The 17,917-nt window shown below is 49.8% G+C and overlaps 1 protein-coding gene across 7 annotated transcripts in view; it reads right to left on the bottom strand.

The window, feature by feature from the left end:
• Window positions 1-5,202, bottom strand: part of P4HA2 (prolyl 4-hydroxylase subunit alpha 2) — a 42,538-nt gene extending 37,336 nt beyond the window's left edge. For 2 of the 7 annotated variants that reach the window (XM_060008879.1, XM_060008883.1), the window contains exons 1-2: window positions 4,926-5,074; window positions 4,335-4,595 (exon numbers count right to left, since the gene is read on the bottom strand). In XM_060008879.1, the coding sequence (XP_059864862.1) occupies window positions 4,335-4,370 (36 nt within the window). In that variant the 5' untranslated portion in view covers window positions 4,371-4,595; window positions 4,926-5,074. Of the gene's footprint in view, window positions 1-4,334; window positions 4,596-4,925; window positions 5,111-5,139 lie in introns of those variants that run through there. The other 5 variants (XM_060008880.1, XM_060008882.1, XM_060008886.1 and 2 more) reach the window with 5 other exon arrangements.
• Window positions 5,203-17,917: the final 12,715 nt, after the last annotated feature.

Here is a 17,917-nt window from a genome sequence, read left to right as displayed (position 1 = left end):
TCATGCCTCAATCATCACCCTGATTTGAGCCACCCCTACGTCCCTCTTGCAGCTACACTGGCCCCTACCTGCACTGGTCTCTCATCTTACGTGGCCTCCCTCCCACCTCTGCTCTACAAAATAGCCATCACAGGTTACTACAGCTCCTCATTTGGTCTCTTTCTCCCTAAGAACCCTCCAAAGGCTCTCCACTACTCTCAGGACAAAGTCCAAATTACTTAGCCCTAAGGGACTTTTTGACTCTGCGTGACCTGGCCCTACTGCCCTCTCCAGCCCCATCTCATGACTCCAGGTTTCATACCTTCAACTACCACATCACATGAAAAACATTCTCCTTCACTGAGAACCTAACAAAGCCTAGATGTGCATGCATACCTATCCTTATGCAGTTGTCCCTCAGTATCCACAAGGGATTGGTTCCAGGAGGCCCTGCAGATACCAACATCCACAGATGCTCAAGTCCCTTATATAATAGGTGTAGTACAGCCAGCCTTCCGTATCCACAGGTTTTGCATCTGCGGATATGGAGGGCTGACCGTAATTTCTCTATCCAGTACCTGGACATGTTGACTTGTACTTCCCACGTGGGTACCATCAAAACTCCAAAGTCTCCTGCTTCAGTAACTAGACAATTAAGTAGCAGAAAAGGCTGTATAAACCAACATGCAAAAGCCAGTTGGGTTTTCAATCAGTCTTGGCAAAGACTTGGCAGTCCAGGTAAGACTACCTTATAAGGAACTACAGGAAAGAATAAAATCCACACACCACTATACTGGATGCATCTGATATACCACCTTGTACTCTCCTGGCCTCACCTGCCTTCTGGGCCCTGGGCCACTTGCTCTGCCTCAGACCCAGTGAAGGAGACTGTGCAGTCCCCAAATCTCTGACTCTCCCTGCTACTTCCAGACTCCAGCGAAGCACCACGCTGACCTCCCCAGGGGCCCTGGGAGTGCAACTGAGGAGTGAGCATGGGGGAATTAACTCCTCCTGGGGCAACTGTGACTAATGAAGAACAGAAACAAGAGGACGTCAGCAGATAAATTCCCTCTCCAGGCCTTCACTGAGAAACTGTTCTGCAGCACGGGGCTTCTGAAGAGTTCACCCAGAGATGTCCTTCATGGCTGAGCAACTAGTGTATCTCTGTGCAGACTGGCCAGCTTGCTAATGCACCACCTTGTATATGCTTCGCCTCCTTCTCGACCTCACTTTTATTTTCCCTTACCCTTGCTACTCCACAACCGTACCTTCTAACAAAGCATTAAGTACTTAAGCTCTGCCTTGGGCTCTGTTTTCTAGGCTAAGATAACCACTATTCATGTTTCCAAAAATCTTTCATTTCTACCATCTAATCCTCACCAACACCTTGTAAACTAGATAATCATCTCCATTTCAGATATAGATATATAAGATACATAACTGAGACTGAGAGTTTCCTGCACACCTCACATGCTACAGGAAATTAATGGCAGAGCCCAGACTCAAATCCAAAACATACTTTCTACTATATATTGCTGCCTTCAATCCTACTCAGTAACATCTGTTGTCTTATAGCACAAGGACTTCCCAAAAGGAGGAGCCACACTTTGGCCTAGCAGAACAGGCCTGCCCAGGTCAAGGACTTTATTGTGGTTCACAAAGCAGCCTCATGACCTCCGTGGCTGGATCCCACCAGACGGCAGACAGCAACATGGACCCAGAAGACAAAAACATGGTGCTTCAAGTCCAAGTGAGCAGTCACTCCTGCCCAGACACCACAGCACTCACAAATGACCGAATGGCCCAGATCAGGGCAAGACAGTACAGTCTAGTAGGGAGGCACACCCACCCTGGGGTCAGAGACCCCCAGAATTAAAGCTTAGCTCCACAATCACTTCCAGGCTTTGGGGACTTAGACAAGTTACAGGGTCTCTTTGAGCCTCAGTTTTCCCATCTATTTAACAGTTAAAATAATAGAATCTGCATATCATAGGGCTGTTTTCAAGATTGAATAAGATGACAGATGTCAGTGGGCAGCCTAGCACCAGGCACAACTTATACCAGTCAAGAGCACCAAGGGTACTAGAGGAACGGCAATAGACCTGAAGCAGCCAGCTTCCTAGCTGATCCCTGGAGAGAAAGGAGGTCCAGTCTAGGGGACAATGAAGATGAAAACAAGACAGAAATTGAATCTCTTAACACTCCATGTCCCAGGAGTGTTAAGAGATTCAGCAGAGGGTGGAGTCAGGCGTAATGCAACATATTGACCATCAGGGAATAACTCTGAAAACTGGTCTATCACTGGCTCTAACTCTCAGCAAGGAAGGAAAGTTCTCTGGCAAAAACAGGTGACTGGACCAATACTCTAGAATCTCACGTATTTCTACGTCTCTGACCTGCTCACTCCGAGTTCCTACAAGTACCAGGCCTCAGGATCGCGGCCACACCCTGGGCCCTCAGGAATGCCGGGTACAGAGCAGGCTATGTTTTAGCAAGCACTTCATGAAAGGTCTAGAGCAGATGCTGGTCTGTGATCAGGCTCACATCCTATTTGAGCTGGGGAACTCACTACCCAAACATTTAATCCTCTGCCCTGCAATGACACCACTTGAACAAACACTCTCTCCTAGGTCTCCAAGACCTAGGTCTCCTCGGTCTCTAATCCAGACTTTTCATGCTCCTCTGCTCCTTCTGAGAATAAAAACTATATCCCTCATTCCACATTTCCAGCTCTAACCCCAGAGACCACAGGAGCCACCAGCCCTCTCTGCTCAAGAACAGACTGATGTCCCATCCTGGTGCCCTTCAAAAGTTCAAACTGCTAGATTTGAGCAACGTTTTCAAAGCTTAACTCTCACTCCAGCACCCTGTCTGGGCTTGCACGTGCCTGCATCACAGCATCTCCTGCCAACTTCCATCTGCATAGAATTAAACTCTTGAGAGATCCCAGGAGCCAGGGACACACCGGCCAGCCCAATGCACACTACAGCCAGCGTGGCCACACACTGGCCAAGGTCTTCCATCCAGTCTCAGACCCTCCCAAGGATGTGGGAGGGCAGAGTCAAAAAGGGAGGTTCTCTCAGGAAATGAGCAGACCCCCGATTCTCTCACCCCACTCATTCCTCAGGGCTGTACCCGTGCGGTCTCCCCTTCTCACGAGCACTCACACTCTGAGCTCCTCCCTGGCACATGACCACCTGCCAGCGTGAAACAGCAATCTCAGAGAGACTGTGAGCCACCCATGGGCAAGGACAGTGACACCGCCACTGCTTCCTTTCCCTCCTCCCTCATTCCAGCCCCAGGTACACTTTAAGCAGAAGCCCAGCACACAGGAGGTACTCCAGGAATGAACAGAGATTGGCTGTGGCCAGGCTAAACCAGTGACAAAGTAGGCACTCTCCTGGGCACACCCATTTCAGAGCATTGGACAGGGTAGAAGGGCCTATCACAAGCCACAGACAATACTCAGTCGCCACCATGTCTGCCTGCTGACCTCTCAGAGCACTAGGGTGGCCCACTATGACAGCATCTCTGGGATGAGGCCCCCAGCCAACACACTCCAACTCTGCTACGTGGCTTCCTTGGCTGGGCCACACAGCGCGTGGGCTTGGCCGTCTACAAATGATACCCAAGGATAAAAGGATTCAAAGCCCAAACGTTTTATAAGTAGGGAGAACTGAACAGAGAGGCTGGCCCTTGAGGCCCAGAATAAAATGAGAGACTGCACCCTGGAAGCTTCAGGGGCTGTTTAAGCACAAGCCAAAGGAAACCATGGTTCATTTAACGGAGAACTAAATCATGGAACCTGCTATCCCAGATGTGATACGGGCAGCAGCTTGCAAAACCATTCTATAAATTCTTAGGTGGACAGTGGATCTCTGCAAAATCAGGGACATTTGAGAATGCCCTAAGCTACAAAGCAATGTTCCCCAACTCCTGCTCTCAGGGCCAGGATCTCTTGCAAAAGCACTGAGGTTGCTAAGCTTCAGATGGTTTACATCAAGCAGCACAAGCCTTAGGTGTCACTCTACAGCAGAAGACACCAGTCTCAGCCTTGGGAGGGGCTCTGATGTTCTTCTACACCACCTTAAAGGTGTCAGATTAGAAAACAGAGGCCAGGGGCCTCTGCCCTGAAGAAGGAGGGTTTATGCTGATCCATGTTTATGGTGCAAGGGTTCACTGAGCATCCTCCACATACAGGGCACGATACCAGGCACTGTCCTCTCACTTGAAGCTCTTTGGACAGGGTCCATGGGCAGCTATTCCCTAAAGTGTCCCTTCCCCCATCACCTTGCTTCCACTAGAGTGCCCAGGTCTGCTTCCACTCACACACGCTGTTCCTCTGTCCGGCTTACCCTTTCTTCTGCCTTCATCTGACCACTCCAGCTCATGGGTCACCTCCTCCAGGAAGCCCTCTGGCTTGAAGCATCCTGTTCTCTACCAAGTACCCACAGTCCGGTGCTCCTTCCCAGCACAGCACTCACCACACTGCCCGGGGCCTGGCCTTTCCTGGTCTTCCAGTCTGCCTGCCCCACTGGGCTAGCAACTCCTCGCAGTTTCTGATACGCAGAAGGGTCCGTTTGTTGAATTAATTAACTAGTTACAAGTCTCCGCGCCTGCTGAGGCAAAACCATGCAGGTTAGAAAAGGATGTCTGGAGGGGGGGAAAAGGAAAACAAAAACAAAACTTTCTCATCCAACAGCCTGTCTCAATGGGCAGCAAGCGGGGCCATGGCCGCAGACTCCCAGCCCTTTGGAGGCAGGATGGTGGACCTCCCTAATACTAAGCGGCCCCTCAGGGCCTGCCCGGCGCCCCTGCCTCCGCCTCCAACCTCTGGCAGCCTTCGGGCCAGGCCGCCCCTTCCCGGGAGCCTGACAGGCGGGGCGGCCACGCTGCCCGCCAGGTCCGGCCGCCCCGAGGGGACTGGAAGGAAGGGTGCGGCTGACCTCACCACCCTGAGCTCGGGGAGGCGACGCGGCGGCGGGACAGGAACCCACACGGGTGTAGAAACAGAGCGGAGGTCGCGGGGCTGCGGCCCGGACGGCGCGACGCCCGGTCCCCAGCTCCCAGCCCCGCGCGGGCAGAAGGCTCGAACCGGCGACCCCGGCCCGCGCCCGAGCTCCGCTGCGGACCCGGGGGGCGGGCGCGCGGGACGCTCACCCGGACACGCGCTGCTCCCGGCTTTTCCAGAACCTCCCGGGGCGGCACCCAGCTCGCTCGGGCGCTCCTCCCTCGGCGGCTCCACCTCCCGCCGTCGCCGGGCTCCGCCCGCTTGACCGGCAGCCACGTCCCCACCTCCCGCCCCGCCCCCCGCTCCCCCGCCCCCGGCCCCTGGCTCCGCGCCCAGACAGCCTCCGCCAGGGGTCACCACCGCAGACAGCGACCCCCGGGAAGGCCGAGGCAGCCCGGCCGCGCGGAAGCCGGGAGCGGGCCTGGGGCCGCCGCTCGCGCCCTTCATGCCGCCCGCCGCTCGCCGCACGTACACGGCGCCCGCCTCTCCTTGGCGCTCGCACCTGTGGGACTCGGCCCGCCCGCCTCCCTGGCCCCTGGGCGGCTGGAGAGGGGCCCACGACCCGATCCTGAAGCCGGTGCTTTCGGGGGGGGGAACCCTGATTGCTGGCCAGCTACCCTGGCCCCAGCTCATGCCCATTTCCTCGGTGGTCCTGCTGTATACACGGCTCCTACTGCTGCCTCCCCATCAGGTTACAGGGGGTGGGGTCACCCGGGCCAGGAGCTGGATTCTCAGGGATGGGGACAGTGGAGAAGGACCTTAAGAAGACTGGAGACCTGGCATCCACCCCCAGGGCCAAGCTCCCAAAAGGATTCAGACTGTCCCCAGCTCCTGGATCGGACACTCCTCCTGGGGGCGTGGGGGGGGGAAGGGGGGGCACCCTGGATCTAACCTTCGTTTTCCCCAAGCCCTTACATACAACATGGGCCAAAAACAGTAGACACTTCTTTCAGCCAATCCAGGCTGGGAGGGAGTGAAGGCAGGGATGCTGCAAATCTCAACCTGGGCTAGAGGAATCCCTGGCCGCCAAGCAGGTTCCCACGCCTGCTCTGTGAACCTTCCTAGTCATGAATGAGGGGAAACAGTGTCTGAGAATCTCATCAGAGAGCTAGGCCAGAATGGGAGGTGCTCAGCCTCTGCCCAGTCCAGTGTGGGGATATTCCCTATGGCACACCATCCAGGCTGGCAGCCCAGACCTGGGGAAGGCATGAACACGCAGAAAAATACACACAAGACACATAAAACACAGAATGAGCCACTGTTCTGCCCTTCCTCAGCCACCAGCTGACCTCCCCAGAGCTCAACTAAAACCAGACAGAAATCTTCCTGCCTCTGCTACATCCTGTTATGCCGCAGGAGTCTCTCTCAGTCTGCTCAGGTTCTCCCATCCTCTCCCCCTTCTCAGGAGCTTGCCCTGTGAATCATCCCTTCTCTCACTTGAATGTTCAACCTCCTCTCCTTAAATGGATACATCCCTTGACCTGTAAATATTTTCAGGTCTCTAGTATGGAAACAAAACCCTCATTAGACCCCACCAACTATTGCAGTGTCTCTCTCCTTCTCAACCACAGCAAAATTCCCCGAAAGAGCAGTCTGTCCTCACTTTGCTCCCACCCCTCAGAACCCTGCAGTGGGCCTTCTGGCCTCCCGACATGACCAAACCAGATCTCAACAAACTCTCTATAACCTCCAAGTCTAAATTCAACAGCCACTCTTCAGTCATCATCTGCCAAAGCCCCCAGCAGCACCTGACACCCCAGCAGTGTTTGGCCACTGTCTCCCTTGAACACTTTTTTCCCACGGTTGCCACTAACCTCTCTGGCCACCTCTGCCCAGGCATCTTCGCCCCCAGCTCACCCGCCTTTCCCTCTCTCCCCATTAGTCGATAAAGGTTGGGGGTTCCTCAGAGTTCAGGCCTAGGCACTCTACTTTCCTCTCCTCTTTCTATAATTTCTTCCTATACACAGATGACACAAATTTCTCTCTCTACCCTTGCCCTGACTCCTGAGCTCCAGACGCGTATGAATGGCTGCTGAGTCTACGCCTCCGCTGAGTGTCCACAGGCACCTCAATCACAATGTGCCCAGCACTGAGTTCATGCTCTCTCCCCTTCCCCCACCCCCATACCTCTCATATTCCCTGCTTCACTGAGGGAGCCACCCGGCCCCCTGCACCACCACCAGTTACCTAACTAGAAGCCTGGGAATCACCCTCAGCACTTCCCTCTGCCCCGCCCCCAAACCCTGTCCTTCCATATCCCACGTCCATTCAATTCTACCACCTAAATCCCTCTCTAATTCATTCATTTCTCTCCATCCTCTTTCACTTGAATGATTGCAACAGTTTCCCGGCTGACTGTCCCCCTCCATTCTTACTTCCTCCCGTCTCTCTTCCACACGGCAACCACAGTGACCTCCTCAGAATGCAGATCTGAACCCATCACTCTCAGCTTCGAAATTGCATTGTTCTTAGGAAAAGTCCTGAAAGTGGCCTATAAGGCCCGGCATGGTTTGGTCCCTGCTCACTCCTCTAGCCACACTGACATTCCTCTCCAGTCCCTCTAACTGGTCATTCTCCCTCCCCATTCCACTCCCAGGCCTTTTCACATGCTGTTCTTTCTGTCTAGGAAAATGTCCCTCCTCCCCAATTAAATCCTCCAGGTCCTCCCAGAGGGAATTTCCTCACTTCCCTGGCCAGGTCAAAATCTCCTATAACAGCCTCTCATGTCCTACATGCTTCCTAACACTTGCCACAGTTGAATGTTTGTTTGATTCATGTCTGCCCCCCTCCCCCCACACACACCACTGGCCTGGGTGTACGTAAACAATGTGTGTTTTGTCCATCATGACATCCTCAGCAACTACGACAGAACTGGACTCAATAAATATTTCATGATTATGTGAAGGGATGGGTGTCTCCTTAATGCCTTGCTCCACAAAACCATAGCCAAAGTTCTGACTAAAGCCTCCACAGAGCCTCAGAGTCCTGGACCCCACTCATTCCTCAGTGTCTGCTTCTATTCCTCTTCTGTCTCTTATAAGGATACTTATTGGACTTCGGACTCACCTGGGTAATCAGGATGATCTCACCTCATGATCCTTAAATTACATCTGCAAAATTCCTCTTTCTAAATAAGGTCACATCCACAGTGTCCAGGTATTAGGACATGGACATATCTTTTCAGGGCCACAATTCAACCTACTACACTTGACATGCCCTCATGCCCTCCAGGGGCTCCTGGGCCCCTTATAAATCCTTGGCTCTTAGTTCTCCAGCCCAGGCCCACTCCAGACCCACATAGCATTTTCTTTGAGGCCACTTGATGGGTGAACTCATTATCTCCCCACACTCTACCTCACACCGCCCACACTTCCTTCCACCCCAGCATTTCCCATATCTCAGGAAGCAGAATCAACATCTCCTGGTCATTTCCATTTTCTTCCCCACCACATTCCCCCATTGTAGATCTTACCTAGTAGATCACTCAATCCATTTACTGCTCTCCATTCCTGTAGCCACAGCTCAAATTCAGGACACCACCATCTCTTACCTGGACGGTCCATCCTGGCCCACAGCTTTCACTCAGTTCCTTCCATCCTTATTTCACACCACAAGCAGAGTGATATTTTAACAGTGTGATTCTGATCATGTCATTTCCATACATAGAACCTCTCAAAGGTGTCCCTGCCACAAGGATAGACACAGATCTCACCAAGGTTGCCAATCCCCTTTATACAGCCCTGATGGCCTCTCTTATCATGTGTAGCCTCAAACTTGATGCTCCAGCACCTGAGGCATTTTTCAGTTCCCTGACCTTTGACTGTGTCATTCTTCCTGTCTGGAACACTCCAAAAGGTTTTCCCTTTGGACCAAGCCTGAGCCAGGTCCCTGCATAGACCCCATAGCTCCTCGTGGATGAATTTCATGCAGGCTATCTGACTCTCATGTCTACTTCCTTCACCACTTTGCCTTCCTAGGAATGGGGGCTGCTTCTGTCCTGTTTACCACTATGTCTCCAGCTCTAGCATAGGGTCTGGAATCCAGGACCTAGAGAGGGAGTGGGGAAGAAAAATACATGAATAAATGAATGAATAAATGAATGAATGAACATCCTCCACTAATGTGGCCTCCAGCAGGCCTCACTAAGCACACCCATTTTGGGTCCCTTAATAAATCAACAGCCATCTTGAGCAGCCATGTCACACTCCTTTCCCCCAAATCTACTGTGTAAATAAAGTCACACCTCCCTTCTGGTAATGGCTCTACCCTATTCATTCATGCATTCATTCCACAAACATTTACTGGGCACCAGTTGAGGCCCTGGCTGGGGATTCAGGGACCATGAAGATCAAAGGGCTCTGTCTAGTGGGGAAAACTGGCAGGTGAACAGAGACCCACAAAGCAAACTTACCCAGGGAGGGAAACGCCCAGCCATTTCCAACTGGTGACAGAAGGTGCTACCTGCCTAGTCCCAGTCTTAGAGACCCTTCCCAGGCTCAAGATCAGGTATGCACTGCCACCACTGACCCCAGCCTGGCCAGGAGCATTGCCAAATGAAGCCCTAGCCCCACGCTGTCCCTAAGTGACAGCCCTGGCCAATGGCTCCTCAAAGCAGGCTAGACTTGTCTGCCCACCACCCTCATCCCAGGAGAAGAACCTGGTATCTCTCCAGAAAAGGATGGCAAAAATATCTGTGCTGGATGGACAGGTAACTGGATGAATGGGAGGGCAGGTGTGGTGCAGGCTCTCCCTCTAAACAGAGGCATCCTCAGCTTGCCCTGCTCCTGCCTTCGCCCACTCACCTGTGACCCCTGCCCTGGAGAAGAGGAAGGGACAGCTTCCATTGCCTGACACTGAGGCCTCCCTGACTGCTGATGGCACTTTCAGGGCCTGGCAACTACCACAGCATGTGGAAGCCTGGCCAGGGTTTATGAGCACCTGGTCCCTTCATGGGATTCCCCAGAGCAGGGCTCCCGGGATTAACGAATGCCACAGAGGGTATTATACATACACATCTGTACCTTTCAGCACCGTCAGCAAAGAACTGTCCACTGGACCTTGGGACCAACCCTCCCCTCCAGGTTCCTCCCTTAGGGACCAAGAAAAGACTGGATGTGTCCCAATTGACCAGCACTTTTGACTCAAGGCCAGTGAGAGAGGGTGCAGCTTGAGTGGGGCCACCTAGTGGTGGCCTTACTGCTTCAGAAATAGGGCCTTGCCAGGTAGTCTGGTCTTACAGCCTGGTGTAGGACACTGGGGTAGAGACAGAGAATCTGGCAGAAACCCCAGGAGCCTGCAATGCCAGCCCTGGACAGGGCCAAGTGGGTCCCCACAGAGTGCCCACCTGGCACATGCAAAAGATGAGGCAGGCCTGAGAGAATGTCAACAAGTCCCCTCCCAGCTGCCTCCCCCATGGACCCCTGCAGCCCAAGCAGAGCCAGCACAAGCTGGGCTGTCATTACAGGGTAGAGAGAGGCATCCAGGGCCTCTGGGAACCATAGTTATGCAGCAGGTCCAGGACAGGCCCTCAGGGTCAAGTCAGTGGGCTTTGACTTCAGCTTTCCTCCTCACCACACTCTCCCCACTTCCATCTTGAGCAAGGAACTTCTGGGCTGGTGCAAATACCCAGAAGGCCAGGAGTTAGCTAGGTATGGTGCTTACAGATCTTGATATTTTAATGCATACAGTGTAAATATGTTTTTAAAAATTATTATTATTACAACACAGAAGCTCATCCCACCCCCACTCCCATCCCTGTCCCTCCTCCCCCAGCCTTGGGCTGGGTAGGGATTAGGGATGGGTGAGGAGGAAGTGAGAGTGGGGATAGTTATTGGACATCTGACTTAGCTACTGTTTAAAAGGCTGAACGTTCAGTGGTTTTACTATTTTTTGCAGGTCTTGTCAAAATGTCAGGAAGCCAGTATAGCAGAGGGTAGAGGAGAAGCGAGAGGTGAGGCTGCAGAGGTCCCGGGGCAGATCATCCTTCGTGGGCCCCCCAAAATGGATTGGGATGTCATGCTGAGGGCAGGGAGCAGCCACCCCAGAGGGAAAGCTAGGGAGGAGCGGATCCCATTTGGGATCCAGGAAGAGCACCCCGCCTGCCTACTGTTGGGGAAGAGGGAGAAGGAAGAGCAGAGCCCGGAAACGACTGGGGACGGGGCTGGTGCAAAGTCTACATGACAGCTGAATGGTGATCTGAAGTAGGGAATGGCAATGCATAGAGAAAGAAGGGGGCAGATTTAAGAATTCATAAGGAGGTAAAACAGGAAGTCTATGTCCATTCATTTATTCAGCAAACATTTATTGAATGCTCTGCTCCCCATTCTGCGCTCCCTCTTCGGGATGAGGCCCTACTTCACATCCAGAATGAGGTCTTTTCACCCTTGGCTCCCTCAGCCCTGCCGTTGCAAAGCAGGCCCTGCTAAAGGAAATCAGTGGCAGCCCTCAGAAAACACAAGAATGGGGAGCAAGTTGGTTACCCCCAGAGAACACACCAGCACCCTTTGGAGTTTTAGACTGACATGGAATCCTAATCACAGCGTCTGGTTTCCTCAGTCGTGAGGCTCCTTCTACAACAAGGTAACCACCCAGTTAATGATGGTCTTGGCACTAACTTACTAACATCACCCTTCCTCTCCCTGTGCTTCATTTCCCCCTCCTATTTTTAATCAATTAATTATTTATTTTTGGGGGTAAATGTATTTATTTATTTTTGGCTGCATTGGGTCTTCGTTGCTGTGCGCGGGCTTTCTCTAGTTGCAGCGAGCGGGGGCCACTCTTCGCTGCGGTGCGTGGGCTTCTCATTGCAGTGGCTTCTCTTGTAGTGGGGCACAGGCTCTACATGTACCGGCTTCAGTAGTTGTGGCACGCAGGCTCAGTAGTTGTGGTTTGCGGGCTCTAGAGCGCAGGCTCAGTAGTTGTGGTATACGGGCTCAGATGCTCTGCGTCATGTGGAATCTTCCCAGACCAGGGCTCAAACCCGTGTCCCCTGCATTGGCAGGTGGATTTCCAACCACTGCGCCCCCAGGGAAGTCCCCTCCTCCTATTTTTAAATGAATGTATTTCTGCTCTAGTGCTACATGTTTCTAAGGAGCCTTATATCCTTTTTGTAATGAGATGGATATCCATCCATGAGTGACCCTAGCCCAGTCAAGTTGTGCAACTTCTGTGCTGCACAAGCCTGGGGCTCCATCCACATCACAGACATTGTAGATTTGATTATTTATTACAACTTACCAGTAGATGGAAATAAAGTGAATTGCAAATGGAGTATTCTTTGCTGATTTGTAAAAAATCACCATATGATTTGGTACATCTACCTCCACATAATCATAGGATCCTGAGTCACCCTTTTCGATAAGGCCTTAAGGACCCCAACTCCTGTAGGCTCTCTCCTGTTCTCAACTATCCTGCCTGTATCAGCTCTGGTTGTGGCTCTCACTCTCCCCCAGCCCCTTGAGTAGACACAGTCACCTGAACTTACTGGTGAGCCCTGTCCTCTGCCCGAGGGACACTGCCCAGGACTCTGACCCACCACAGGGAGGCCAAGGCACTCATTCCTCTGGATGCCTTGACTACCCCACACCACATCAAACACACTGCAGTACACCCACCTCTCATATAAGTACATTTTATACTTCCCCAGTAAGAACAGGGCTGAGTCACAGTTAACTAGTTTCCATGACATAATGTTATATTTGCTAGCATTTAGTACTTACATTTTCTTTTTTGTGGTTTTCTACATTTTTTTCCTGTCTCCATCATTTGCATGAACCTGTGAGAAGCTTGATGATCCCTGTGCCTCTAGTGCTGAAAGACAGAATGGCTTGGCCACAGCCTTTGGTAGGAGAATCTTTACCCACTGGACACGCAGGCACACACACACATGCCACACAGGGATGTGCAGGCATGCACAAGCCTGTGGAACTTGGCCTCTCACATGAGGAGGAGGAGGTTCTGTGACCTGTACTCTGGCTCTGCCCTTAAGCTTGACTCTCTCTCACAACTTAATATTAACTTTGAAACAGAATCTGACCTTATCCCTGACCTTGAACCAGTCAGCTGAGGCTTGGAAACAGAAAGATGTCCACTTCCATCATCTGCAGAAATCACACCCCCAAAGGGATCAGGGATGACTTGGACAGCGTATCTCCCTGGCTGAAGAGGGAGTGATCCAGATGGTGAAGGCGGAGACATGGCTTTCCCACAGTGTCTAGCCATCAGACACTATCATGCGTCAACAGTCTTGGAAGCAAGCGTTATTCCCTCATCCCAACAGTCACCCAATATCTGTAGGCCAGGCTGACACCCTGCCTTCATCAAAACCTGGGGTTTTATCTTTACTCCATCCCAGGACAATAGCAGTTATCTGTGTCCCTGGGCTAAGATGCATGGGGCCTCAAAACCCTTTGGGAGAATTCTGCTGCTCTGGTCCTGCCCAGAGCTGCATCTGCAAAAATGAGGATGGCCAGCAGAGGGTGCATGGAGCCCACCATGGGCCACCCAGTCAAAGGAGCAGTCCCAGCCTTGCTGAAAAAGCTCCTGAGTTCTTGATCCCATGCTCTACCCCTCCAAGCTGCCAAGGTTTAACTGGAACCCTTGCCTAGAACTGCATAATCATGAGCAACTGGGGCAGATAGAGATGTTTACCAGGCCATAAGGAATGCCTCCAATGCTGGGACCTCTAGTGGTGGGAAAGGCAGGGAGGATGCTGGGAGGGTCCCAAACCCCTTATTCAGCCATGGGTGACCAAGGCCCTTCACATCCAATTAAGCTGACTTGCAGCCTTGGGGGAGACTCAGGCCATAGGAGCCAATAGGCCTAAAGAAAAACCAAGGGCCAGTAGTGCAGTGAAGTTAGGTAAGGAGATGGGGGAGGCCACTGACAGGACTCTGAACGTACCTAGAATATCATGGCTCCTGTTGAGATAATTCCTTTAAAGAGAGGGGCCAGAGGAGAAGGAATGGGCAATCCTCATCTGGGTTCCCCTGATGCTCCAAGTGCTTCTGTAATAGGGCAGCTAATGGAGGGAGCGTTCTCCTGGTACCAAGTGTAACCTAACACTTCGCAGACATCGTCTGTGTTGGATGGCTTCTGCTGGCTCCTTCAGATCCCTGTCTCTCTCCCTTCCCTTGCTCTGTGCTCCTGGCTGCTTACCCATATGGATGACATCAACAGGTGCTCCTGCCGTGTGACTCTTGATTAGATTCAACCAATGGGGAGTACCAAGAAATGGTCAGCCAGAGGGAGGAAACGGACTTTGGGGAAGTTGCCTGCAGCCTACACTTGAGGGCCTGGCTCAGTGACCTACTCAGCCTCAGGACTGTCTTTGAGCTGCCCTGGCTATACTGAAGGGCAGCCAGGCCCATCTGCTCTAGAAGGGCATTCACACTGGATCACTCAGCCCGAGGACTCAGAAGCCTTCTACACCCTCACTTACCCATGTTAATAAATATTTGCTGACACCTTCTCTGTGCCCAGTCCTAGGTGCCCAGGGACATAGATACAGAGATGAGTCTAACAAAGGCGTCTGACAGAGCTAAAGGTTTTTTTTTTTTTTTGAGGGGGGCCAAGGACACAGACAGGAAACTGACAATGAATCCTAGGGGTTGAGGGAAACTGCAGAAGGGGCATCTCACCTGCTGAGTGGTCAGGTAAGGGAATGGGGTTTGGGTCTCCCTGAGTAGTCAGCCAGGGGGAATGTTGGAGGTCTGGGAGACAGAAGGAACAAAGGCTGGGTTGGGGGTGGGGGTGAGGGAATTCCCTGGCGGTCCAGTGGTTAGGACTCTGTACTCTCACTGCTGAAGGCCCGGTTCAATCCCTGGTCAGGGAACTAAGATCCCACAAGCCACGTGGTATGGCCAAAAATTAAAAAATGAAAAGGCTGGGGCAGGGGATGACTAATTCACATGGAAGCCTGTGGTGGCCAGGCAGGGCCTCATTCCACCCACTGGAAAGCTAGTATCTCCTGTTTGAACCTCACAGACCCCTACTAGCAGGGGTGGGATGGCATGGGCAGCCAGTTCCATTTTAAACTTTTGTTTAAAAACTTCTTAATAAGATATAATTAACATACAGAAAACTATACATATCTTAATATATAGCTCAATGTGTTTTGGATATATATAAATTCATATAAGCATCACCTAGATCAAGATATAGACTATTTCTGCAATATCAAAAGGTTCCCTTGTACCCCGTGGTAGTCAATAAAATCTCCCAAAGTTGACTACTATTCTTTCTTCTTTCTCTTTTGATTATTTTTGACAGATTTTGAATTTTATAAAAGTGAACATATACACTGTATACTTTTATGTCTGCTTCTTAAACTCAACATTATGGTTGTGATAGCAATCCACCTTGCTGCTTTTGGTAGTACATCATTCTATTTCATTGCTGTGTGGTATTCCAGAGTTTGAATATATCACAATTTACCCATTCTATTGTAGGAGAACATTTGGATTGTTTTTAAATAAAGCAATAAAGCTTTTAAATAAAGCTGTTCTGTATATGTTTGCACATGTATATTCTTAGCATACATTCTTATTTCTTAGTGGAAATAAACATTCATTTACGTAGAATATAAACCCAGGAGTGGAATTGATAGGTCATAGGATATGCATATATTTAGCTATAGTAGTTACTTCCAACCATTTTTCTAGGTGGTTGCACAAAATTACTCTCCCAGCAGCAATGTATGAGAGTTCCCATTGTTCCATGCAACAATGTGGGAAATGCCCCCAGAAAAAGCCAGGGTAAGTGTGGAACTCACTACACATTATTCCCTTTCTCAAGGATCATAATCCTTCAATTCTTACCTGTATTGGTTGTTCTCCAGTACCCTCAAATAGTTGTTCTTTATATTTTGTCCAATTTTCATAAATGTTTTTGGCAAGAGTATTAGTCTGATACAACCTACCACCATGGCCAGAACTGGAAGTTTTATTTAGTCCAATTCTGATGCCAGATTAGAAAATACTGGAAAGAGATAGGCCCCACTGGCCCAGCTGCTTTCAGCTCCAGCTTATATTCTTAGACACCTGTGGTATCAGATCCACATTCTGAATTAGGGCTCCCTGTTTTCCTTTCTTCTTTTAAAATTTTATTGGATTCCAAACACGGGTGCGTAATTGGCAATAGACTTACTTCTCCACCTAAACAACTATAAAGCTAGATAAAACATTTATAGCAACTGATTACAGGCACTGGACATCAAATAGACTTCGTCCTTGAGAGAAAGGAAACACATGAGGTGAATTCCACATTCACTAAAGTTCTTTGCCTAGGGCATTTTCCCAACTACGGCAGAGGCAAGTGGAGCCCAAACAGAGCAATGGTCTCCCTGAGTAAAGGAAACAGAGATCAGAGATAGAGGATACTGAGGTGGCTGAACTTCGGGGGCAGGGTATTAAAGAGGAGGGAGCTGCATGGAGAAGGAGCTCTAGAAATCTGCATAGATGCACTCTTGAGGCTTTGTCTAAGTTGTACATGTGCAAGGAAAGAATCTTTGAGGCCTGATGGATAAAAACTCTGAGTCTGTGAACTAAATGGGGATTCCAGAGTTAACACAGTGCTGAGACCCGTTCTGGTCAGAGTGGAAAGACCTTGCTGAACACCCTGAGCATTTAATTAAAATCTTAGAAAGTCCGTACCTTAGGAATAGGGCTACTCTAGCCATACAAAATGCGTTAGTTTTACACCTGTTCTAACAAAGCCTCAACAGGATCAAATTAATCCTCTAGTAGATTTACTGCCTAGTGGAACAAACTCAACACTCTATAAAGAAGAGCATAGTCCAGACTCTCAACAATGTATTGTCCACAATTCCCAACATACAATCAAATATTACCAGATATATGAAGAAGCAGGAAAATATGATCTATAACCAAGAGAAACAATAATGAATAGAAACAGATTCAGAGATAACACAGATATTGGAATTAGCAGATAAGGACTTTAAAACACCTATTATATATATGTTCAAGAATTTTGAGTAGTAAGAGAGACATAATAAATGAACAGATGAGCCATCTCAGCAGAGAAGTGGAAACTGTAAAAAAGAACTAAATGGAAATTCTAGAACTGAAAAATATAATATATGAAATGAAAAATTTACCAGGTGGTCTTACGAGCAGACTGGACACTGCAGAAGAAAAGTTCAGTAAACTTGAAGTTAAGTCAATAGAGACCATCTAAATGGAAACATAGAAAAAAAAAGGACTGAAGAAATGTGAATAGAGCCTCGGTGAAGTGACCTGGAAACAATATCAAGCAGACTAGTATACATGGAACTGAAGTCCCAGAAGGAAAGGGGAGAAAGAGATTGCAGCAAAACTTCAAAAGAATAGTAACTGAAATACTAAATTTGATTTTAAAAATTATTAACTCATCATCCTCCAAAGCTTAGGATAATAAAACCCCAGGCGGGATAAACACAAAAGAAACCACGTCCAGGCAAATCATAATCAAGTATCTTAAAACCAAAGAGAACATCTTAAAAACAGTGAAAGAGCACAAACACGTTACATTAAGAAGAGCAATGATAAGAATGAACATTTATGAGTCATCAAAAGTAATGTAAGCCAGAAAACATGGAAACATAAGACGATATATTGCATATTAAATATGCTATTAAAAGCAACCTAGAATTCTATGTCCTGAGAAATTATCTTTAAAAAAGAAATGAGAAATAAAAATATTTTCAGATTAAAAAAAAAAAAGCTGAAAGAATTCATCACCAGTGGGCCTGCACTATCAGAAATGTTAAAGGAGGGGACTTCCCTGGTGGCGCAGTGGATAAGGCTCCACGCTCCCAAAGTAGGGGGCCCAGGTTCGATCCCTGATCAGGGAACTAGATCCCACATGCATGCCGCAACTAAGGAGCCCACCTGCCGCAACTAAGACCTGGAGCAACCAAATAAATAAATA

This window comes from Delphinus delphis, chromosome 3 (genome assembly GCF_949987515.2).
Source record: "Delphinus delphis chromosome 3, mDelDel1.2, whole genome shotgun sequence".
Lineage (NCBI taxonomy): Eukaryota > Metazoa > Chordata > Mammalia > Artiodactyla > Delphinidae > Delphinus > Delphinus delphis.
The sequence above is the reverse complement of the archived record's forward strand: the minus strand, read 5'-3'. Positions and strand labels throughout refer to the sequence as shown.